The sequence below is a fragment of the Panthera leo genome, chromosome B4 (genome assembly GCF_018350215.1).
Source record: "Panthera leo isolate Ple1 chromosome B4, P.leo_Ple1_pat1.1, whole genome shotgun sequence".
In the NCBI taxonomy this organism is placed as follows: Eukaryota; Metazoa; Chordata; class Mammalia; order Carnivora; family Felidae; genus Panthera; species Panthera leo.
The window spans coordinates 28,669,962-28,695,226 of NC_056685.1; the positions used below are offsets into that span (position 1 = coordinate 28,669,962).

A 25,265-nucleotide genomic window follows, 5' to 3' on the forward strand; every position below is an offset into this window, starting at 1 on the left:
CTTGTCATCAAGTTGTTTGTACAATTTAGCAATTTCTTCCTCACACTTTCTTCTCTCAGCATCAGTAAAGTTTCCAGTAACTCCAATCGTAGCTGCGGGTTTATCATTGGTGATGGTAATATCCTTATCCACTGCAAAAGCTTCCAAGTTGGCTTTCTCTTTGTCAAACTGTTCATCAATAGGCACTGTCTCTCCTAAAATAAGACAACAGATAGTTAATAAACATCCACCTGTCTAAAACTAATGACAATTTTATTCAATTTCAGCAGCTCTCACCAACTTTATCTGCTCAGTCTGAGATTTAAAAAACTACAATTACTTTTCACTCACCCCCATCTTCTAAATCCAGTCACCAAATTTTGTAATTCTTATTGCTGCCACCCTAATCTAGGAAACTTGCCATCTGTGCCTTGATTGCTATAGCTCCCAAGATGGCCTTTATGCCTCTATTTATTATTTCAGGTAAAATCAGAATTTAAAAGACTAGTCATTTTTATTTGATGATCTCTAATGCTTAAAAAATAAAAATGGATACGCTTTGCTATTTTTATTTATATTCGTGTCAGTCTCAAATTTATAAAATAGTTTTACATTCATATTCAACAAACTCAAAATGACAGATTTTATAAATTATTACCATTACGCCACCGGTTGAGTTCATTTTCAAGCCATTGAATGGTGTTCCGCAGGGTCTTATTTTTTTCCTTTTCTCTTTCATACTTCTTTTTCCACTGTTCTGCAGTTAATTCTACATTTACACAAACTGTGTTCTTAATTGTTTTGGCCCTAAAAGAAGTAATTGCAGGAAAAAAGTGTGACTAAAATTAACTATTTTCAATTACTATCTATAGATCTCTGTTTTTTATATATATATGTATGGCATATATGGCTGAGTAATTTGACTGTTTAATTATCTTTAGACTAAATACAAAGACCCATAATTACTACAGTGCTTCTTCAACAAGCTAAATAAATTTGGGTCAGTCCCCAAATCTGTGAATAGCTTAAAGATAAAAAAAATTAACCACCAGAGGAGGATAAAAAAAAAAAGGGCCCATATTTTCCTAATTCTTTTGCAAGGCTGAATAAAAAAAAATTATTGTTGAAGGTCAAAAATAAAATCATCACTACTGACTTTCCTAGGTTAACCAATTCATATTATCTCATTATTTGAACCTGTCAACAGACTAACACAGAATTAGATTTGTCAAGATTTTCTGTTATCTGACTCAAATATTTATTTTCTTTAATGTTTAAAGCTTCTCCTATAAATTTGACTGAATTTAACATTTGATTTCAATATGTACTAAAACTTAATTCAAATCTAAGCAGTTTTAAAAATGGACCTTGCTTGTATTATCTCTCAATTAAAAAGTTGTGTCATATTATCAATATGCACTGATTTGAATATCTACCTATATTTTCCTAGACCTAATAAACAAAAGACCTCTCTACACTTAGACTTTGTATTTTCTTAACAACAAACCTTTGACCAAACAGGAGTGTAGATTTTGTTTCAGATTCATTGTACGATGATGGAGAGCAGCAAATTACGATAGTGGTTCTACAGTTCCCACCTAATGAATCTTGAAGAATTCTTGTCATTTTACTATCGCGATATGGAACATACGTCTACGATACAAAAACAAAAGAAACAAAGACCAATGGGTTTCTACAGAATAAAATCTGTTTATAAATACTCTAAGTAAATTACAAAGGGATTTTGGCTATTTTAACTGATAATATTATGATGGGAACTGGAACATACATACTACTATAAATTCCTAAAGACAACTAATTTACACATACTGACTTAAAAACACCAGATGCCCGCTCCACCCTGGCCCCACAAACATCCGTGCATATACATACATTGATATTTAAGTAATTCCCCATAAGATAACCATAGGGAAAGAGAAGACGTGTGTACTCACACTTCCCTCTGCCAAAGCAGAAATGACATTTCCAAGAGCAGAAAGTGACTTGTTGATGTTCTTAGCTTCATCCAGCACAGCACCTTCAGCTCCAGTTTTACTAACCTATGCATAAGATTTCAAAAGAATGAAAACAAAACTGTAAGTTTAAGAATTATTTTCTTTGAATTTTCTAAAAAGTTCAGAGGTCATCAATAACCAGCAAACAACAAAATGAAAAGCTTCATGATTTTGTCAATTATTTACTCTAAGCTATCACTACTTGAGTATTGGTCTTCTGACAAGTGTAGGTCCATGACAAGAATGTGATTAAGGAGATCCCAAATTTTATTTTTAGTTTGTGCTCTTGAAAATAACAAATTTTCAGGTACATTTCCAATTTACTATTTGTTAATCCCCTTTGCTCCATTAAAGAGGAACCTTTTAAAATTTGCTAAATCATAAGGTTGATATTCTGTTATGTACTGAATTTAAATATATAAGCAAACCTGCTTTTAAAAAAGATATAAAATACATATGTTAAAGATAGGATAAAATAGTAGACTAGCAATGTCGGCTGAAGAAACAGCCTCTCAGAATTCACAAAATTAAAGACAGGCTTTGAAGGATATGTTTAAGGCTTGAGTAAAAGGGAGTAGGTATGTCATTTTAATCAGAAGAAACAAATTAGTGAAACAGCAAAAATGGTTGCAGAGATCAATATTAAAATATTTGAACTTATTTTGATTTTCACATACATTATAATCAGATGATAGTCCACAGTAGAGTCTGTAATAATTAAATAATCATCCAAAGGAAAGAAAATAGGTACAACCAAACCAGAAAAGACTAATGGATAGTTATCAGTTTTCACAGGGAGCCCACTGCCAATATGGATAAAATAGATACCAAAATTAGGAAAAGAATAACTAATAAAATTGATAACAATATATGCTGAACTAATTCTCAATAAAAACATATACCCTAAGTAAAAGGTAACACCTATTGGTTGAACTGGACTATGGCACAAATGATAGTAACTTGCAACTGATTTTTCAGTTTAAGTAGTCATTGGCAATGCATCAGTGCTTTTAAACTCTCAAAAATACTACCAAATCCAATTTGATAAGTTTTCAAGATGTTAACAATGAATAATGCCTAAGTCCAAATTCAAGCTAAAGTTTATAAAAATGCTTAAATATCTACCAGAATATAAAGATTTTACCTTTTCACTACCAGCTAAATCAACCAGATAAAGTTTTCCACTCAGCTTTTGTTCCGTTTGCGTGTTCTCTTGTTTTACATTAATAAGAAATATACTGTGACTCCTAGAGCTATGTTCATTCATATCTGCAATGAAATTACACAAACAACTATAAACAAACATGGCTTTCCCTTAGTAATAATTTCTAAAGCATCACTTTACATAAAAATCTTACAATTAACCAACTTGATAAAGATATTTTAAGGCAGCTCTGTACCTTAACTCCTGTTAATAAACATTCTACTTACTTGTAACTGCTACATGTCTGTTGGATTTTCCTTCATCAATGGTATCCATAACTTCATCTGGACTACATACAAAACGCTCTGTGCATCCCTATAAAATAATTTTTTTTAATATGTCAATAACCTTAAAAAATTTTCTTACAGGGTTTTTCTTAAAAAAAAATTTTTTTAATGTTTATTTATTTTTGAGGCAGAGAGAGGAAGACAGAATCTGAAGCAGGCACCAGGCTCTGAGCTGTCAGCAGAGCCCAACGCAGGACTTAAACTCATGAACTTTGAAATCATGACCTGAGCCGAATCAGACGCTTAACCAACTGAGCCACCTAGGCGCCCCTATTACAGGATTTTTCTAAACAAGCATTCTGTATTATTTTATAAGTACCTTTACATAGGGAACTCGGTTTTTATCTTCATGAACGGAAAGGTTGGTCTTTGAAACTGAAAAAGACAAATAAATAATATCAGCAACATTGTCCTAAACTCTAACACTAGTCATGAAATAGCTAATTCAATAGATTGTTTCCTTTCCCAAGCGGCCTAATAATAGGTAAATTTTAAAAATATGAACACATCACTATTAAAAAAGACTCTGTAGAAACAGTAGAGGAGATCTGAATAGAAACTTAATGCAGCAATATAGAATTTTAGGTCCAATGCAACCTCTACCACCCACATTTTGGAAATAACAAGCCAGAGTGGTTGAACAGTTTGCCCAAGGGCAATGTATCTAACTGACAGCAGACTAGGACTCAGACCTCTAACTACAATCCATTTCTCTAATTACTACTTAAGAAACACAAGCACCCATAAATATGTGCTTTAAATAAGTTATTCAATGTGTAAAAGAAATTCAACTAACTTTAAAAGAACTTTAAAATTGGTTTCTTGTAATTTAAGTCAATTTCATAGAAGTTACTTAGAAATGGTCTCACACCTATTTAAAAAAGTAACATGTGCTATTTTAAAATGATAAAAGAGCAAGAATTTAACTTACCATCTAACAGGTCCCTTATCTTATCCAAATAAATTTCAAAATATGAAACCTGAAGGGCAAAGAAATAAAGTAAAAAAAGATCAACTAATTAAAATTATAAAATAATTTATTAGTAGTATAATAGTATACTACTATACTACTAGTACTATACTACTACTACTACTATACTACTACTATACTACTATTTTATGCTACTATAGTAGTATAAAATAATTTATAATTAGTTCATTAAATTTATTGGGGTTTGAGTGCCAAGCACCATCTATACCAGAGGACAGAGTTAACAACTCAGCCACAGCTCATGTTCTAACAGGAGTATCTAAATTCTCTAAACTGCTCATGTAACTAAAAAGCAATTTCTATTACATATCTCCATCTTCAATGAATTAGACTCATGAGAGCAGTAAGAACCTTTGAGTTCAGTAATAAACTCCATCATTTTACAGAGGAGACTAAGACAAAAGAGACTTTATGACCTTGTTTAAGGTCATCTAATGGCAGATTAAGAACCCTCAGTTTACTAACTCTAATGATCTTTCTACTGTAACTGTCCATAAAATAACTAAAAATATTTTTAAAACAAAAGAGCACTTATTATTTCTTGGAATAAAATTATTCTAATATAAAACAAAATACCCCAAGGATTTTACCTTAATATGAAATTCCAAATTTTCATCCATAGAATAAATGTAATTAAAAATATCTTGCACTATTCTTGGAATAATGCCCATGCCTTCTGGATCATGAAGTTTACCCTAAACAGAAAATGAGACTTTAAGTATGAATTAAAAGTAGAAACTTCCAATCTACAATTTACAGCCAATAGAGGATAGAAATTATAATTGTTGCCATTTTATTGTGAAATGGCTCTACAAATATGTAAAAAATCCAATTCAACTATTACATATATTTGTAAATTATACATAAATACTGCATGTCAACAACATGGGTTACCAACTGATCTTAGCCTTTTATTTAATCATTAGATTTAGATTGTCCATGCTTGTGAAATGAACATATTCTAAAGAAAGAGTTTTAGTTTGTTTCTTCCAATGTAAGTTCATACTGTTCCTTCAAGTCGAATCCACGCAAGTGCTAGAAATGTCCTTGTTCTCCATAACTTTATGGAAACGAGTAATGTGAATTACACTAAAATACTCAGCCATTTATACAGAATGCTCAGATAAATGACAAAAGCAGATGCTTTGTAGCAGCAGCATAAGATATAGGATGTTTTCTAGAAGCAAAGTTTGGGCAGATCCACATCTTATTATAATGGCAGCACCGACAATTGTGGACACATTCCTATTAAAGAAAAGTGGCAGGGGGCGCCTGGGTGGCTCAGTCGGTTAAGCGGCCGACTTCGGCTCAGGTCATGATCTCGCAGTCCGTGAGTTCAAGCCTCGCGTCAGGCTCTGTGCTGACAGCTCAGAGCCTGGAGCCTGTTTCAGATTCTGTGTCTCCCTCTCGCTGACCTTCCCCTGTTCATGCTCTGTCTCTCTCTGTCTCAAAAATAAATAAAAACGTTAAAAAAAAAATTTAAAAAAAATAAAAAAATAAAAAAATAAAGAAAAGTGGCAGGTATTTGGAGAGGAGAACGAATTGCTCTGAATAGAAATGAAAACATAAAACATTCAAGATTTCAAATTTCCATTATAAAGAAAATTCCTGTTAATTCTAAAATGTTTATAATTGTGTGGTTATGCTGTCAAAACAAAGCTAGATATGATTTCAAATATATAATTTCAAACTCCAGAACTGATTAGATTCCAACAGTGATGTTACCTATGTATTATTCATAGGAGAGTAAGCAACAGAATAAAGCTGTTTAAACACAGTAAAATCATTTCGCAAATAATGAATGAATGCACCTCTATTCTGCAAACCACATGCAAGTACAGATTATAAAATATTACCTCCATTGTATGTGTCTTCCCAGAGGATGTTTGTCCATATGCAAATATCGTTCCATTGTATCCCTCAAGTACATCTATGAGAAAATAAGAGATTTTGTACTTCAGGGCATTTATTTTTCCCCTTAAGGAAGTTTCATGAGAAATTACTTAAGAATGTTAGAAAACACTGAAAAAATTCACATACATATTAACCCTGTTCCTCATCCATGCATAATCAAATCTGCACAATAAAATATTTGTGGGAAGAACAGTAAGGAAGGTTCAGATTTTCTTTTCACTAATATGAAAGATACCATCACAAAGTTTAGTTCATGAAAAATTTATAAAGACATTAAAGAAAAAAATAAGAATACATTAATAGTAATTTTCTTAGTAATGATCCACCCGAGTAGTTACTTTCTCTCCAGCCCAGATTACTTTCTGTGGTCAATAAAACACAAAATTTAAATTCCATTGCTTATATTCATTTCTTATATAAGTGTACATATATCTCAAATGTCATTATACCTGTATTCCAAAGACTTATGTGACCTAAAAGGAAAAAAATGTCCTGCAAATTTACACAGAGATATGAATTCACTTTTACAACTAGGACTACTGATTAGTGGTTAACTGGTGGTTAAATCTCACAAACCCATACAACAGTCTCCCTTACACAGTCTTAATAAGCCCAGTTCTAACTCAAAAATAAATTCTCAGAAAGTTCCTATGAAATTAAGTATTTTCTAGCCCTGTATGTACTCCAAAATCTACCATTAACCTTAAATATCTTTCTTTACTAGGCTGAAGGGAAAAAAAATTTAACAAGGTGACCTTTTTATTTTCAATTTTTAGGGATTTAGTTGTATTATTTTGGTGACGAAAAGGTACTAAGAGATTACACTGTATTCTAGAGGAAGCTAAAGTAAAAAGAGAAGACTGTTGGAAATAGCTGATGGCAACAGTGGTAAATCAGTAAGCAAGTCAATCCTTGTATTTTTTTTTAATTGGTTATTTAAAAAAGAAAAAAAAGAACAATCCCAACATTGGGCTCAACTAACTAGATATTAACAGATTTCCTACAGAAACATTTATTAACAACAACAACAACAACAACAACAACAACAAAAGAAGGTATTTACTCCCCTGGGAAAATTTTGAGAGATCTTCTATCACATTTAAAATGGATGGCATTGCAGTATAATTTTGAGTAAGAAATCATCTAGAGAAAAAAGTACTAGACCCTTTCCAATTCACTTCCTTTACACATAATTGTTCTCAGTATGTCTATGTCACACCCTCTGCTTAATATCTTTTAATCAAATCCAAATTTTTGATATATCTATTCATGATACGATCCAAATACCTAGCAACCACCAAAATAAATACTTAATAAATACTGGTAAGTGAACAAGTGACTTTCTCAAGATCATATTTACTAGCATGTCTACAGAATATTACAGTATTATTTGTGGTTATGTGAAACTATGTTATGTGAAGGGACCTAGGATAACAAATGTATACAATACATTTGTATTTGGGACTTCAAGCATAACTTAAAAAATTTCGTATGATTACAGAGATTATGGAATATTCAACATTCAAATATTTATTGGACACCTGCTAGGATCTAAGCTCTGCTCTGGGTGCAAGGGATAGAACAATGACTGATTAGAGGGGATTTCTAGACATACCACATTATAACTAAAGTAAGTTTATAAATTTACTTTATAGGTAGGAAAATAATTCTTGCCTACCTTCATATCCAGCCCTGACTTTGCTTTCTTTAGTGACTTACCCCCAACAAATCTAAACATACAGAAAAAGTGAATACATTTTACAGGGAACACTCCTATAACCACTAAAATCTGATCAGTAACATTTTATAATTTTACTATTTAATCATGTATCTATCCATCCATCTCATTTTTTAATGCATTTCAAAGTAACCTGCAGACTTCAGTACACTTTCACCTAAAATACTTCACCATGCATATATCATTAACTAGGATCCATTTTCCAGTTTCCATCCCTGGAAAAAATTTATATACAATGGTATATATTGTTTCCATCCCTGGTAAAAATTTATATACAATGAAATGTACCCATCCTGAGGATGAATCTTTAAAAAAATAAAAAATAATACTCATCTGTTTAAAAGTCCTGGAGAGCATACATTTGTAATCAGGTAAAATTAGGCTCTTTTTGACCTGGCTCTTGTTTGCTTTTCAGCTCCACCTCCCATCATCCTTCCTCTCACAATGCTCTTTTGGTGGTCAAAATGATCAAATCTGACAAATTCACATGGTTCAACTTCAGTCATACCATAATATATGTTGTTTCCCACATTCACGATGCTCTTCTCAGGTGGGTATGCCTTGATGCAATGTCACCTCTGCCCACAAGGCACCCCTCTTTCTCCTTCCTACTCTTTGTGCATCTTTTTTAAAAATGTTTTTATTTATTTTTGAAACAGAGACAGAGCATGAGCAGGGGGGCAGAGAGAGAGGGAGACACAGAGTCTGGAGCAGGCTCCAAGCTCTGAGCTCACAGACCGCAAGATCATGACCTGAGCTGAAGTCGGATGCTTAACCAACTGAGCCACCCAGGCGCCCCTTTGTGCATCTTTTAAGACTAGCTTAGGCTTTACTTTTTTCTCCAACCCAACACCATAAACCACCCCAAATAAATTTGGATGAGCAGCTTATCCTATGTGTTCTTATAGCATCTACATTTAAAGATTATACTTATTACTGTATATTGCAACAGTCAATTAACTTGTCTGCCCTCCTCTATTGCAACAGTCAATTAACTTGTCTACCTTCCTCACCTGCTTGTAAACTCCTTGAAGCCAGGACTGTGTTTAACTCCTAGCACAGTGACTGGCACTTAGTAGGGACTTGAATGCTTGCTGAATAATTGTTACCATTACAAACACACAGCATCTTTCTAATGCCTCCCTCACCCTTTAAAATATACTTTTGCTGTTCTTGTGAGAAACAGAGATGGACAACTATAGACAAGTATTACTTCTTTCATACTCTGTAAAAACAAAAAATATTTAGGGGCACCTGGGTGGCTCAGTCAGATGAGCATCTGACTTCGGCTCAGGCCATGATCTCCCAGTTTGTGAGTTCCAGCCCTCATCAGACTCTCTACTATCAGCTCAGAGCCCGCTTCTGATCTTGTCCCCACCTGCCCCCCCTCACTCGCGTGCTCTCTTTCTCAAAAATAAATAAAACGTTAAAAAAAGAAAGAAAGAAAAACATTTAGTAAGCAAGACAACAGCATAACACCTTCTAAAAGCCAATTCTCTCTCTGAACTTCAGGTTCCTCATCAGCAAAATGTCTGCTTAAGGAAGGCTATGAGAATTACAAATCAGAAAATTGTTAACATCTGAGAGCATAAAATGTGCCAGGCTCTAATAATTTTTCATACATTAATGTATTCAATTCTCACAAAACCCTGTGAAAGGTACTATTTTTAGTCCTACTTTACAGAGAACAAAACTGAGGAACAGAGATATTAATTTGCCCATACTTCCACAGCTAGTAAGATAGAGCTGGGATGCAAACCCAGACAGTCCTGGCTCTAAAGACATACTCTTGACTGTATTATCAAGGAACACAGGAACTAAAATAAATATATGGGAGGCCACATCTGGAAAAATTAAAAGTAAATGAAGTGGCAAACAGTTCAGGTCAGGAAGCTCCGGTAGGAAACAGAGAAATCTATTAAGGACTGGTAAGATGACTAGCATATAGCAAGTACTGAATAAATGACAACTACTTCATACAGAGAACTGAAGAGATATCCCTCAGATTTGGAATTCACGAGAGAATACAAGTGGGTAAACCTTGCTCAAAATAAAGAAAACCTATCTACTGAATCTATAGAAAGGAAAAGGTAATAACTTTGTACATAATAAAGTTATACAAACATAAACTTGTACAGAAATTTATGAAACAATGCTTCAGTGAACCATCAGGAACCCAAAGAATACTAGCTGCTTTCAGGTCGTCCTTGGCAGCTTGCTCATCAAATCCACATCTCAGAAGAAATAACCAATTCACCTATCATTTTGCTGACTATTGCCTACCAACGGTTTCTAACCATGGCCTTCCACCTAATTTGTGTGCCAATAACTGTCCCAAGGACAACCTGCTATGTATTTAAATTGGTTTCCTGTCCTCATACCTCACCAGGCACTCACCACCTACCTCTACCTCATCGCTCTCCTTACATCTATGTATCTATCGTTAACTCTGCCACATTCATGTTCTTGCCCAGGACAAGTCCCACTACCTACTATCAATATCCAGCCTTCTCCAAAATGGTAGACAGCATTTGGGTGAAGATAAAAGGAGCAAGTCATAGCCAGGTGATACTTTCCTAATACAAATTACAAGCTGGCAAAGAAGCTGGAGAGAGACAGTGACAGAACTTTCTACTGTAATAGTTGCTTGAAGCCTAATTTTGTAGAGTGAAAATATTGTAGACTGAGTTACCCTAAGCACAATTATGATGATTAAATTAATAAAATAATTTCCTCTCTTAGAAGACAGAGGAAACAAACATCAGTTGATATCTGTTGTGTATTTGCTTCTTCATACCAGGCCCTGGGTGAAGTTCTTTTTCTTGAATCTTTTTTTTTAAATTAATTTATTTTGAAAGAGAGAGCAGAGCATGCAGAGGGGTAGAGAGAGAGAAGTGAGAAACCCAAGCAATCTCCACACTGTCGTCACAGAGCTCAATTTGAGGCTTGATCCCATGGACTGCGTGAGATCACGACATGAGCCGAAACCAAGAGCCAGACGCTTAACCAACTGAGCCACTCAGGCGTCCCTCCAGGAATCATCTTTTTAAATATTCACAGTACCCTCATTTTACAGAACAGGAAATGGAGACTTAGAAATGTTAGGTAACCTGTCTCTCAAAAATAAATAAATGTTAAAAAAAAAAAATTTTAAATACATATATATAATTTTTTTTTTCCAACATTTTTTATTTATTTTTGGGACAGAGAGAGACAGAGCATGAACGGGGGAGGGGCAGAGAGAGAGGGAGACACAGAATCGGAAACAGGCTCCAGGCTCCGAGCCATCAGCCCAGAGCCTGACGCGGGGCTCGAACTCACGGACCGTGAGATCGTGACCTGGCTGAAGTCGGACGCTTAACCGACTGCGCCACCCAGGCGCCCCTAAATACATATATATAAAAAAGGGGTGCCCGGGTGGCTCAGTTGGTTGGGTAGCTGACTTCAGCTCAGGTCATGATCTCACAGTCCGTGAGTTCGAGCCCCGCATCGGGCTCTGTGCTGACAGCTCAGAGCCTGGAGCCTGCTTTGGATTCTGTGTGTCTCTCTCTCTGTTCCTCCCTGCTTGTGTTCTGTCTCTCTCAAAAATAAATAAATGTTAAAAAAAATTTTTTTTTTAAAAAAGAAAGGTTAGGTAACTTGCCAAAAGTCGCACAGCTAGAAAGTGGCAGAGCCTGGATTTCAATCTAGGTCTGTCTGATTCCAAAGACTGTGTTCTTAACATAATGCAAACAAATGAACTGCTCTTCAGAATTCAGTTCTAAACAGTAAAACAGAAATTTGCTGTGAAGTAAAAGGGATCAAATTTTGAGAACAGGAGGGAAATTTCACTAAATGAATCATGTCATCTTAAAATTGTAAGCAGTAATGAAAAAGAACAAAAGGTAATAGAAACATGTACCTCAGGACTTCAGATTACAAAGGGTTCTGAGAAAGGTAAGTATGAAACTATTATTAAGAGACTAATTAAGGATGTACAAGAGATAAAAATCACTAGAACAGCATGAGAAAAATCGAAGTCCATAATGAGTGAGTCTAATCAAAACAAAAAAGTTAAGGCCCTAAAAAGAGATTTTAAAATATTCAGAAAAAGACTAATATATGAGTAGACTTGCATAGCCCAGAGAATAAAATGTTAACAGATAATATAAGACAGAGGTATTCCCATTTTATTACCACCTTCTACACAATTATCCTCAAAATGGAACAACAAAATAAACACTGCCAAGAAAGACTTTAAGGCTGAAGTGGATAAGACATCCAGAGAATGGATTTAAATGAGCCCAGGTTACTAGTTATAGGAGAAATACATTCCATGGATAAAAACTTCACAGCCACCAAGCTAATTTTTAAAAGCCATGGGGAATGAAAAGTAACAGCAGATTACTAACTTGTAAATGTTATACTCATTTTCAAAAAGGAAAAATGATAGATTATGGGAACTACAGACAAGTACACAAAATTTCACTAAGGAAAAGCTATGGTTGAACTAAACTCATTTGCTGTCTCGATACAGTCACCCAACTGATACTCTGGGGAAACACCAGCCTCATGTACCATGACTTCATAAAAGGATCCAAATTTTTCATCAAATTTTTGTTGATATGTGACAAGCTAAGAACTAGGTAACTGTATAAGAGAATCTGAAGTCGGATGGATACCCAGTGTGATTTAATTAACTGCCAAAAACCTTATTTAGTTTTCAGAAGACTAGGCAAAGGAACACAGCCCATTAAGCCTTTATTAAAACTTATTATACTTTGAGTGGGGGGAGAGGCAGAGCACTGGGCTCAATCCCACAAATCATGAGATCATGACCTGAGCCAAAACCAAAGTTGGACGCTTAACCAGCTGAGCCACTCAGGCGCCTCCCGTTAAGCATTTTATAAATGATTTAGAGTCATATTTTTCAAACAACAACACCTATAAAAAGTTTAAAAAAAAATTCCAAGTCCCTGACATCATAACAGACTTATCAAATACGCTGACAGCCAACATATATCCCAATAAGATAACCATAAAAACAACACTCAAAATATAATCAAGAGCTAACATGATAAGATGGAATCCACACTTTGAAAGCTGATAGTCAAATTTTATTTATTTTAATGTTTCTTTAGGAGAGAAGGGGGGAGGGGGAGAGAAATGGAGAGGGAGGGAGGGAGGGAGGGAGGGAGGAAGAGAGAGACAGACAGACAGCGAGTGAGCAGGGAGAGGGGCAGAGAGGGAGACACATAATCAATCCAAAGCAGGCTCCAGGCTCTGAGCTGTTAGCACAGAGCCAAATGCGGGGCTCAAACTCACAAACCATGAGATCATGACCTGAGCTGAAGTCGGACACCCAACTGACTGAGCCACCCAGGCGCCCCTATAGTCAAATTTTAAAACTCCAATACTCAAGTGTGGAAGAGGGTTTAATGTTGGCCACAGGAGATGTGAAAAAGATCTGTACATTTAAATTGCCCATGAGCTTATGAATCAATAACTTAGTAGTGAATGTGGGGCACCCGGGTGGCTCAGTCGGTTAAGCATCATCGACTCTTGATTTCAGCTCAGGTCATGACCTCAAAGGTTCATGAGTTCAAGCCCTGCGTTGGGCTCTGTGCTGACAGTGCAGAGCTTGCCTGGGATTCTCAGTCTCCTCTCTCTGCCTCTCCCCACCGCCCCCCCCCCCATCAAAAATAAAGAAATAAACATTAAAAAAAAAAAAAAGCTCATGTAAAATCTTAGGCTGTACTGATTAAAAAAGTATGTTAAAATCAAAGAATGTAATGTAATTGTGTTCTATGACAGATTCATTTGGAAAATTACTTGATGCCTACAAACAAAAGAGGACACTGCCTGTTCCTCTTTGTTGTAATCATTTATAGAATCAAGTTAATTCTCCATCATTCTATGAAGATTTCAACATCCAGTCCACTGTCTCTCATCAATACTATTCCTGTTGTAATTCTTGGTGGTTCCAATGTCCATTTAGTAGATGATCCTATTAAAATACCCTGGTCTCTCAGATCCTGGGCCTAGTTTTCTCCATGATCTCTTGTCCTTTACTCCTTCAGATGTCAATTCTACAATTATATTCTAGACCTTTTATTTAATTACTAACTACACTGTTTCCCTAAGCTCAATTAAGTATCTACCCCCTATTATTCCTTCTAGTACCCTGATTCCAACAAACCTTTGACCCCACAAAGACTATAATATACTAACCTTACCGCTTCTTTTCATGTCCCTCAAACCCATTCCTCCCACCTGTGCTCTCCTTCCCCTCACTCACCGTAGATTCCATGGTTCACTATTATCATCATTCTCTTGACTACAGCCTCAATTCTCCTGCCTTTCTCTCCCTCTTTTGTACTCATCTGGTAAAACACCAACTAGGTAAATTCAACTCTTCTGTCTACTAACTTCAAGTGGGCCCTTAATGCTGCCTGGCAATACTGCCACATTTCCCTAATCCATTCACTTCTATTGCCAGACAACTTCATTCTTTTTCCTCGGAACCCCTCCCCCTCATCTTCATTCTGTGATGACTTTGCTCCCTGTATCACATACAAAATGGAATATGAAAAGATCTGCATTTTTCTTCCATCACACCTATAGACTTCTATCCAAAAACTCTACCTATTCTCCTGTTACTGGATGAATTGTCTGTGCTCCTACTTAACCCTAACCTGTCCACTTTTATACCGAATCCCATCCCCTCTATCCTAGTATTCACTGGGATATCACTCATACCCTCTCTCAACTCTAGGGTTCTATGGTTTTAGAAAATATAAACTTGGAAAATCTTAGTACAAATTAATAGTATTAACTGGAATGTACACACTTCCTCAAGCATTTTTCTGTTGAACACAAGAGAAGTCTTTGGGAAGAAATAACAATGGAATGGAAGAATGATAGATTGCTACCATTTTCTACTATTTTTTAGAAACTTGTCTAACTATTTTGTATTCATTCTCATGCTGCTGTATTTCTATAACTGCTACCTTAGAAACTCTCCTGGGAATACCTAATAGAAATGCATCTTTTAGAATAAGTGTGTTAACACTAAAATTCTTATAATACCCTTCACTAGGTACTGTATATGAATTAGATCATGGAATTTGAGCAACAGTGTGTTTACTAATTGTATGTTATCTTTTTTATTAAACTGTCTTCTACAATTAACTAAAAAGGGGGGGGGGCAATTAAAATGAAAAAAAAATGTTGGGTAAATGGAGAAGATCACAAACAAATTTTACTTATTGCTGGGACAACATAGCAATATATTTACCTTTAACAATCTTCTTTGCACAATCATTATATACTTGCTCTTGAGAGGTGTTTGACTGGAACACTCGGTCAAATGCATAAGGCTTGGACTGAAAAACAGAAACAAAGGTGTCAACATCACAAATTAAAGGTGAATGGACACTTCTAAGCTCCTTTAAAGATGTCATCATATATTTAACCTTTGAAATAGAGTACTTACTACTTCATGTCATAGTATCTTTGTAGAAAGGACCTTAGGGATCACTAAGTACGAATTCACTAGAATAAACTTTACAAAACCAAAAATGTCTTTGTTAGATTTCCAGGGCCTAGCACTACTATGATAGTGAAATATTGTTGAGTGAATTTTTATTTAATGAGTGTCTACTCTGGCAAGTACTGAGGCTCTATTTTCAATAGTATCATTTTGCAGACAAGGAAACTAGAATCCTGAAAGGTATAAATGGTGTTAATGACAAAACTAAAATTTAAATCCAAATCTCCTTTCAGTTCAGAGCTCCTTCCACTACTCCCATTAGGCTTTTCATTTTACTGCAACAGCTTTCCAATCATTCATTCATTTAACAAATATTTATGGAATGCCTAATATACTAGACATCTTACTAGAATGATGACCAAGATAGATACACTCTCTACTTTAATGGAGCATAAGTAATAGTGGGGCAGGCATCAGACAAATAATTAAATGACTAGATATCTGACTCATGCAATGGAGTGCTGTGACAGCATATAAAAGAAGAACCCAAGTCTGGGAGAAAGCAGAAATATAGCAGGGAATGACTCTGGAGAAGGGATGTTTAAGAACTGAAGAATAGCTCACTACCTGTCTCTTCAATACTAGTCATGGGAGGGTGAGGGTGGGAAGTAGCCTAGCTAGGTACTGGGATGCTTAAAGATCCTATGGCAGAAAGAAGCTTGTAGAATGCAGGAAGCCAAAAGAAGTTAAGTTGGAAGTTTAAGGAACAAATATCAAATGTAAATGACAACACAATGAAAAAGGCAAATAACATCTTAGTGTTATTTTGAAAATAGTTTTGACCTTCTGGGTCCCCTGAAAGGATCTTGGGGACTCATTTAGAACACTGCTGATATTGTCTGATGAATGAGCCACAGGGATGGAATGAAAAAAATCAGTGTCCATGCAAGTCAAGGAAGAATTATCAAGGAGGGACTGATTGTGTCAAATATAGCTGTGAGGTCAAGGCAAAACTGAAAAGTATCCAATGACAAAGGTCAGACTGGAAAGAGATTTAAAAAGTATTAGAAGTAACTGAATAGAGCAGAAATCAGGCTACAGGTCTAAAAAAAATTTTTTTAAAGATGGGTAAGACCTGAACAAGTTTAAATGCTGGCAGGAACAATCTAGTAATCAATGAGAAAAAGTAAGCATGCACAGATGAGAGGAGGGCAAGGGGATTCTAAGTATTTGAAAGGAAGCGTATGCCTGCTTTCTACCTGCTCCTAAAGGAAAGGACAGACACTGGACCCTAAAATATAAAACAATCATGACTTCCCAAACAATCCTTAACATTACAGAAGACTTCTCAGGCCTTAGCTAAAAAAAAAAAAAAGACCTTACTTTTTAGAAACTACATCCCACAGTCTCCTTCCCCAAAGTCTGCAATAATAGTTATAATGAAAATTACAACGAAACAGACACTCTTAAAGGGCTATCCAAAGTCATTCCTAATTCCCCTTCCCCATGCCAGTTTCCACTACATACGTTAGGAAGCTAACCACCAGATAGCCTAGTCTCCTTGCAACTAGTGGACACGTGACCCAGTTCTGGATTCTGTAAATAAAGTGATGGTATCCTGAAGGGTCTTGGGGAAACGGTTGTTTTCTGATAAAAAGGACCATCTCAGCTGAAGCTGCCCTTTCTCCTTTCTGGAATGATGGAGCTGTAGCATCCATCTTACAAACATCATGATAAATCAATTAACTTAAGGATGACAACAGATAACAGAGTCATTAAGTAGTAGTAGTAGTAAGGGCCTATCTGCAGACTTTTTATATTTGAGAAAAATAACCTCATATTTATTTAAACCACTATTAGTTGTTTTCCTTCTGCAGCTGAAAGCATTCCTAAAGGATACACTAAGATGACCTCATTTTGGTATTCAATTAAAAGTAGGCATCTCAATGACTGATTATTCTTTGCCTAAATGTCCTTTCACTAAGGTTCTACAAAGACATTAACATTCAATTTTACAGGTGCAACTAAAAAAAAAAACTACTCTTTTACTGATTTTATAAGACATAATCGTGATTGAAAACAAACACATGTACAATCAAAATAACAATCCCCATCCACAGATAAACCATGCTAATTCTTCCTATGCAAAAAGAAAGTAACTTTTCCTCTGTATGTATCCAGCAAACATTTAGCACCTATCAGGTATCAGGTGTCAGATATCCTAAACGATTAACAGAGTTTTAGAAATGTTATTTAGCTAGTACAGACTGTAGAGTTCAAAGAACAGAGAATAAGGCTGGGTAGAATCTTGAATACTAAGGTAAGAAGCTGTATACTAAGATCTAATGTAAGTGGTCATGCAATGTTAACTGAATTGAAATGGAGTCAGCATCTGGCATTAAAGAACTCAGACTGCAATTAGCCAAAATATACATTTAATAAAAAATGTATAAAAAATACTATGAAAACAAGAATTAAACAATGATTAATTCAAATTTTGCTTGCATGAAACAAACTAATCAACAGAAAATAGGTAATAGCATGAAGACAACTGCATCCTCCAAAGTAAGTCAAGTAATACAATTTTATTAAAGTAAACATTTCGAAAATATAAAGAAGGGTGCCTGGGTGGCTCAGTTAGTTGAGCGTCAGACTCTCAATTTCAGCTCCGGTTACTACTTCGCGGTTTGTGGGTTCAAGCCTCACATAGGGCTCTGCACTGACCGTAAGGAGTCTGTTTGGAATTCGCTACTCCCCTCCCCACCCCGCCCGGCCCCTACTCTGTCCCTATCCCACTTTCACTCTCTCAAAATAAATAAACTTTAAAAATTTTTAAAATAAAAATAAAAAATACAAAGAACAGGAGCGCCTGGGTGGCTCAGCTGGTTGAGTGTCTGATTCTTGGTTTCAACTCAGGTCAGGATCTCAGTTTCGTGGGTTCAAGCCCCCTGTCGGGTTCTGCGCTGACAGTGTGGAGCCTGCTTGGGATCCTTTCTCTTTCTCTTTCTCTCTCTTTCCCTCCCTCTCCCCTGCTCACACTGTCTCTCTCAAAATAAAATAAACTTAAAAAATTATATATGTATATAAAGAACAAACACGACTGAGTTTTAAGTCATCTCCATTATCACATCAATAAAAACAGTGGTCTTAAACTTTCACTTAGTAAGAGATATACCCAAAATAATGGATAATAGTAAAACCTGCCTCAAAAGTACTTTTATACAGCTGTTTACTATAGCATTCCTTATCACAAATACGCAAACTAAAAAATAATTAAGCTAGGATTGAGTGATTTTTTTAGATGTTAGATCATTGTTAAATCAAAAATTAAGTACTTATAAGCATTAAGTTGACAAAAGTTTTATTTTAAATTCCAAAACTAAACTATAATTTTGTTAAATAAGGCAAATGTTTTGATTAGAGATCAAGACCTGAAGTTACTAACTGACCATAGCTTCCTGGGATGAAAAACAAGATACATGAAACATTAAAACTTCTAATGGGTCTACAATTAAGGGACATCTCTTAATTAAAAATCTTTCAAATGAATTAAACAAAGGAATACTCACAATCTAGACATCTGTATCTTAAAAATCCTGGTTCTTTGCCTTGAAATGTACATTATATAGTCTTATTTCTATGAACCTTCAGAGATACCCCAAGTCATAAGATACATTCATATCTGACTTAGGCTTCAAGTGGACAAAACCAAATAGGAATGTTTATCTGAATTGCAACCATACCTCAGATTTCTTTGTCTTTTTTTTTTTTTTTTTTTTTAAGATTTTAATTTTAGGTAGTTTCTATACCCAACGTGGGGCTTGAACTCAAAATCCCAATATCAAGAGTTGCATGTTCCAGACTGAGCCAGCCAGGCACCCCATACCTCAGATTTCTTAGTGAAGTGGTTCCTGTTTGTATCTGCAGAACATCAAATCTGGTTATAAAGGACACCCTCCTAGCAGGCATATATACCTTTCTCTAAAATTTTGAGTAGTGATCCTCAGATCACATGGGATTATAGCTTATCAGATTTTCCTTAGTTTGACAATGACTGTTAGCTAAGATTCCACAACTGTACAGGTGTGATGATGACTTCTTCTCTTTTAATGTTCACTCTTAACGTAATTAGGATCAAACACCAAATCATCATTCACTTGAAAAGAGAAATCATGTTGAGCTATAAGCAAGGAACTGGACAAGATTATCTAATTAGGTTTTACTTTCCTCTAATTTCAATGAACTACAACAGCCTGTTTTTGGTTCTGACAGCCTCTACAGTATACCATATAAGGAACAATGATTAATAAAGATACTTAATGATACACATACGCATGTTCCACTTTTATGATGCATAAAGAAATAATTTTTTCTATTGACTTTTTTTTTTTCCTGGAGTTTTCGGCAGGCTCATTTCAACTAAATACGGTGTTTCCCTTGTCCTCCTTTTTTTGTGGATAACAAGTTCTCTTATTTAAAGCAAATACGTTCTATTTTTATCATTTAAAGGTTTTCCTTAAATAATCCATTTATTTCATTCAATATGTGATACTTATACCTCTTTAACAAGCACTTAATTATCAAAAAAATCTGTATGAAAGTTGCAAAACACAGAGAGACACTATAGGATTACAAGATTTGCCTGCCATGGGATACTATATTAAAATCACTGATGTAACAGAAAAAAGTTTGGACAATATATTAGAAATTGAACTTCAATGAAAATGAGAATCCTTAAAAATTAACTTCTAAAGGAGCACAGATTATACCTATAATTCAGTAACATTATAAACTACTTACGCTTTAAATCTTGATTTAACCAGAAGACTGTACAAAATGTGTTTAAATCATGTTTAAAATAATTTAGTTTTAAATGACGCACTGCAGCAATTCCTTCTTAAAACCATTTCTTTTGAATCAGGATCCAGTAAAATGAACAAAATAAACCAACACACGACTTTACCTAGAAATTTTTAAATTTCACTCTCTCAGCTATTCCTTATAAATTCCCAACCTTTTAAAATATAAATTCATTTAAAAAATTGAGACCTCAGAGTAACCAATGACCCAGTAAATGCAGATTAATTCTTGAAAATCATGAACTAAACCTGTCCTCTTATATTTCTTAAGGCTACAGGACTCCGCTGTATTTTTGCTTAAACTTAAAAAAAAAAAATGCTTACCAGTTTACTTAAAGGCCAACTGTTATTGCAGATTCACAACTCAATCACCTATTCATTATTTCTATTATCATTTAAATGTATTTACATTGTTAAGGAACATCCAAGAACTTTATTCAAAGGGAACAACCTAGAATACATGTGTGCTTCCAGTGGTAATTGTTTTAACTGTCCTCATATTTTATGTCATATTTGGGCAGAAAGTTGCCTTCTCAATACATCTTGTGAATCCTAAATCCTATCATTCCAACAAATGAATCCTGGTAATACTTATAGATTTGTTTAAACACACAAAAATCTGCAGAAATGAGACATTCTTAATACAAATCAAAAAGGAAATAGCTTCAATGTGCTGAGTAATCACAAAAACTCTGAGCAACTAGTAGCCAGTTTGTCAACAACCCAGGCCCTGCAAGCCTCCTCTGATTCCACAGAAGATACCATCCTAAAGGAAAAGGATGACTACTTCTGTGCTTAACTTCTTAGTCTCACCATGGTATCATTTAGTTTCTCTCATGAACTTGTTAACAAAAAGCCAGCCGGACAGTCTTTACACAGTAGTGGCTGGCAGTTGTTAGTAATCTAATGATTTGTTTGCCAAAAGCCTACCAAGCAACAAAGGGCTATGACACGACACTCATTACCTAGAGCTTAATTCTGCAAACTTTCACATAGAAACTCTTGAAGAGGTTCAGTCCTATCTCCTATGTCAATGCTCTTAATCATCAATGTTCCATCTCCTGTGACCCTTTGTCCTATTTCCAAATTAGGCTGTGCAAATATGCTAAATATGGAATGCCATTAGAGAAAAGATTAACATTAAGATTTTGTACCATGATAGCAATGTAGAAAAAAGTTCTGCCACAATCGCATTACCAAGAAAGATAAATTTAATTTTTAGTCACAATTAGGTATGTAATATTCTGCTACCCATTTTAATCTTCTTAACCTGGGAATTCTATTTCCAGAGGACCTTTTGATACCAGAGATCAGACCACAAAAAAATCAACCTTACATTCTGGTTTCCCTGACAATGATCAGCCAACTCTAGTTATGTTTTATATTTTATAGTACAAAGGACACTATTTCTCCATCCTTAAGATTATCAAAATCAGTTTTTCTTCAAGGCAGAAGTAGAGATCTAATGCTAACAAGAAATCAATCCAGCTTACTGGTCAAATTTTAATTTTTTTTAAAAAGCTTACCTTTATAATACAAAAAGTTAACACTCTTTGCTATGCTCTTACCCCATAAAACCCAGTAAGAGATTACAGATTTTTCTGGGCACTTACTTGACCCAATCTGATCTGCTAGATCTACTATAAAATTGAACAAATTGATCACTCCGATTTCAAAAGAAAACTCACTCTTTACAGTCCTCAATTTGTCATTTATAATAGTTAACATGAACGTTCATTCATCACTCAAAGGACGGGTGGGTGAACATTTGAGGTACAGGTATATTTGTAGTTGTTTGATAATTTTTCCTTCTCCCGTGAGGCAAACAATACGGTTCAGCAAATAGTTGTATCTTTATCTCCTATAAAACTAAGTATCTTCACTATTTAAGGTACAATAGGGCTAGTCTTAAAGCTCAACGTTCTTAGCTAAACTTTAATCTTGCACATGTTACAAATGGTACACTTGGGGTAGTCCAAAACACCAACAGCATCAGTAACTGCGCGCGCGCACGCGCGCGCGCACACACACACACACACACACACACAGACACACACACAGGCAAATATGCACTAAACTTACACCCCGGACAGTTCCTCCAGTGCCCCAGGTGGGGGAGTGTCCCAGACAGAGACCAGGCGCCTCCCTTCTCTGGGCACTTAAGATCGGGGTAGGGGCGATCCAGGAACAGCCATGGAGCCGCGCAGTCTCCTTCCCCAGGGTTATCTGAACCGGCAAACTCTACTGGGGGGCGGGGCTGGGGTCATCACTGCTAGCTCTCAATTCTGCACCCCGCCACTTCCCCGAACTCGGGGCTCGGCCAGGCCCGAAGGAGCTAGACTGGGGGTAGGGGCGGTGGTCACTCACCGCGATCATGACCGTGTCTTCTCCCTGAAACTTGGCGATGTACTTATCGCCGCGGTTCACCTCAGACTCATTGAGAGGTCTGAAGCGACACATCACTTTGATGTTGCACTCGGCCGGGTCCGCCATCTTCCTCGCTGCCGGGGCCGGAGACCGGGAGCCACTCCCCGCCTCTCAGTCTGGAAGGAAGCAGGCCCGAGCTGAGGACAGGGGTCGCGAAGGCCGAGAGAGTCAGCAGTCTGGCGCGTCGCCCGCCCTTCCCGCGGCGGCGGTGGCCCGGGAACCCAGACTCGAAGCGCCGGCGCCGGTAGCAGTCGCCCTGAGGCTCACTTCCGATCCATCATGGCAGCCATGGCGGCGGCGGCACGGGTGGAGAGTCTGCGGCTCCTCAGTTTCTCCCTCGTCGGCCTGGGCAGGCTGCACGGGTCCGACGGGATTCTAGACACCGGAAAAATTGCCACGTCCCTCTTCCTCGGAGACAGCAGGCCGGCCCCGCCGTCCGCCCGCCGGGCAGTCTGATCGCCGGCTTGCCGGCAGCCGCCCGACCACTTCAGAGGCCGAAGACCGGCGACTGAGCGGCGGGATGGGCGGTGCGCGCGGAGCACGGCGCACGCGCGGCGGGTCCCAGCCGAGATGACCAATCCGCGTCCGCGCTGGGCCGCGCCGCCGCCCTGCAGCCACTCTTCGCCCTGGGGTTGCCGATTCGAGTTTTACTGGAAGCTCTCTTATAGAAGTACCTCTGGTGGCCCCGCCGCCTGACCGGGCAATTCTCCGGCCGCAGAATTTCCCAGAGCGAAGGCAGACGCGCTTAGTTTTCTCTTCTTCAGGGGTCAAGGGATTTGTTAAAACTACCTTATGTTGTAGCTTGTTTAAATAAAATACCGTATTCCTAATAAGGAGGTGTTTGCCTTCTGTTTGGTCTGGAGATAAAATGGGTTCCTAGCCCACGTTTTTAAGAGCGCTTTCCCAGAGAAAGGAAGATTGGAAGCGAAGCGTGGGGCTTGGCTCTCTGGTTTAAGCGGTTACTCTTTACTGAGAGAGTGCGTTGGGGAGACAAGAAAGAAAAAGGACATTTCTCTTAAGGAATGCAGAAGATTGCTGAAGAAATGTGGAAGAGCAAGGTAGTTGGGGAGAAGGGCCTCAGTCAATCGGAGGTCCCGCTTCTCCGGTAATAAATACATGGAACTCGTCCATCTCAACACTGAAGGAATGACTGACCTGAGTCTAAAGATGGTCTTAAAAGACCTGGATAAATTTGTGGATTATATGTCAGCTAAAAAGCTGAAGTGGCTTTTTAGAAAGGTGGATACCATAATGACTCTCAACTGGAAGTCTCTCTAAGGTGCTGTGAAGAACTGCAAAGACAATCAGGAACCCTTTCTCTGGTTTGTAAAAAATGAATGATTGGGTTGTACAAACCTCCAGTGCTCAGTCTTCGCCCTACCACCCAAATGCCTCCAGAAATTAATCCAAACTTCAACAGACACAGCTTTGTTGATCCACAGCAATGAGGGAGAGTTCACACCTGAGGAACTCTGGGACATCTCGCCAAACAAAGGGAAAGATGGAGTTAAAGAGCTCTGGGGGAAGTGTGGCATTTAGGTAAAATTTTAATAAAATTGTGTTTCAGTAGGCTCCAAACAAAGCAGAGATGTGACCTCAGGTCTAGAGTACAAGTGGACCCAAGGTCCTGTTTCCTTGGGGACTACAAAGTTAAGATAGATGTGGAAAGTTGTCTTCAGAAACCTCTGACCCAAATCTCTGCACCTGTCTTGGAAGTCAATCAAGGCAGCTTCTCTATGTCTTAGAGCCTCGAAGAAAGAGTAGGATGTTTTATTCTTACTGATATAATTTCAAACAATGATTCTGATAGTCTATAATTTTAGAGAACAAAATTTTCAGTGAAAGAGAGCAGCAATCACTCAAAGAAGGAGGTTGTTGTGGCAGGTGGGCCACTAGTTTTCCATCTTTTTAACAGGATTTCATGACAACCCTGTCCTCAGCACTCTGCTCTTTCTCTGAGCCCATGTCTTCAACAATTGCTAGACTCTTATCTACAACCCTGACCTTTTCACTTGTGTGACATTCCCATCCCTCTAGCAGCTTATAGGCCACCTTGTTTAGGATGCATTACCTCATTCTAGAGACTAATTAATTATCCTCTGCTTCCTGCCAATACTCAGTTCAACTACTCAACTTTTCCAGTTTGATTACCAGTATCAGCATTCTTCCATACTCACAGGCTATGAAAAAGTTCCAGGTACCTCTAACTCCACTGTTTACTTCATCCTTTATACATGCAGAAGAGAAATCTGGTAGTTTGTGTCTGAAGTTCCTCAACTTCCACTCCACCATTCCTTTGTGTCTTCACCTCAGACCTGGGGAATGATTGCTCTAGAGCAGTGATTTTCAAAGTCTCCGTGGAGTAGGGGTTCCAAAAAGG

The 25,265-nt window shown here is 36.9% G+C and overlaps 1 protein-coding gene across 1 annotated transcript in view; it reads right to left on the reverse strand.

Moving 5' to 3' along the window:
* Positions 1–23,328, reverse strand: part of KIF5B (kinesin family member 5B) — a 48,995-nt gene extending 25,667 nt beyond the window's left edge. Inside the window, exons 1-12 of the mRNA XM_042945258.1 lie at positions 22,826–23,328; positions 15,405–15,492; positions 6,333–6,406; positions 5,067–5,171; positions 4,417–4,465; positions 3,805–3,860; positions 3,426–3,513; positions 3,139–3,263; positions 1,935–2,039; positions 1,487–1,632; positions 638–786; positions 1–194 (exon numbers count right to left, since the gene is read on the reverse strand). Coding sequence (XP_042801192.1) covers positions 1–194; positions 638–786; positions 1,487–1,632; positions 1,935–2,039; positions 3,139–3,263; positions 3,426–3,513; positions 3,805–3,860; positions 4,417–4,465; positions 5,067–5,171; positions 6,333–6,406; positions 15,405–15,492; positions 22,826–22,951 — 1,305 coding nt within the window. The 5' untranslated portion in view covers positions 22,952–23,328. The remainder of the gene's footprint in view (positions 195–637; positions 787–1,486; positions 1,633–1,934; positions 2,040–3,138; positions 3,264–3,425; positions 3,514–3,804; positions 3,861–4,416; positions 4,466–5,066; positions 5,172–6,332; positions 6,407–15,404; positions 15,493–22,825) is intronic.
* Between the last annotated feature and the right edge of the window lie 1,937 nt (positions 23,329–25,265).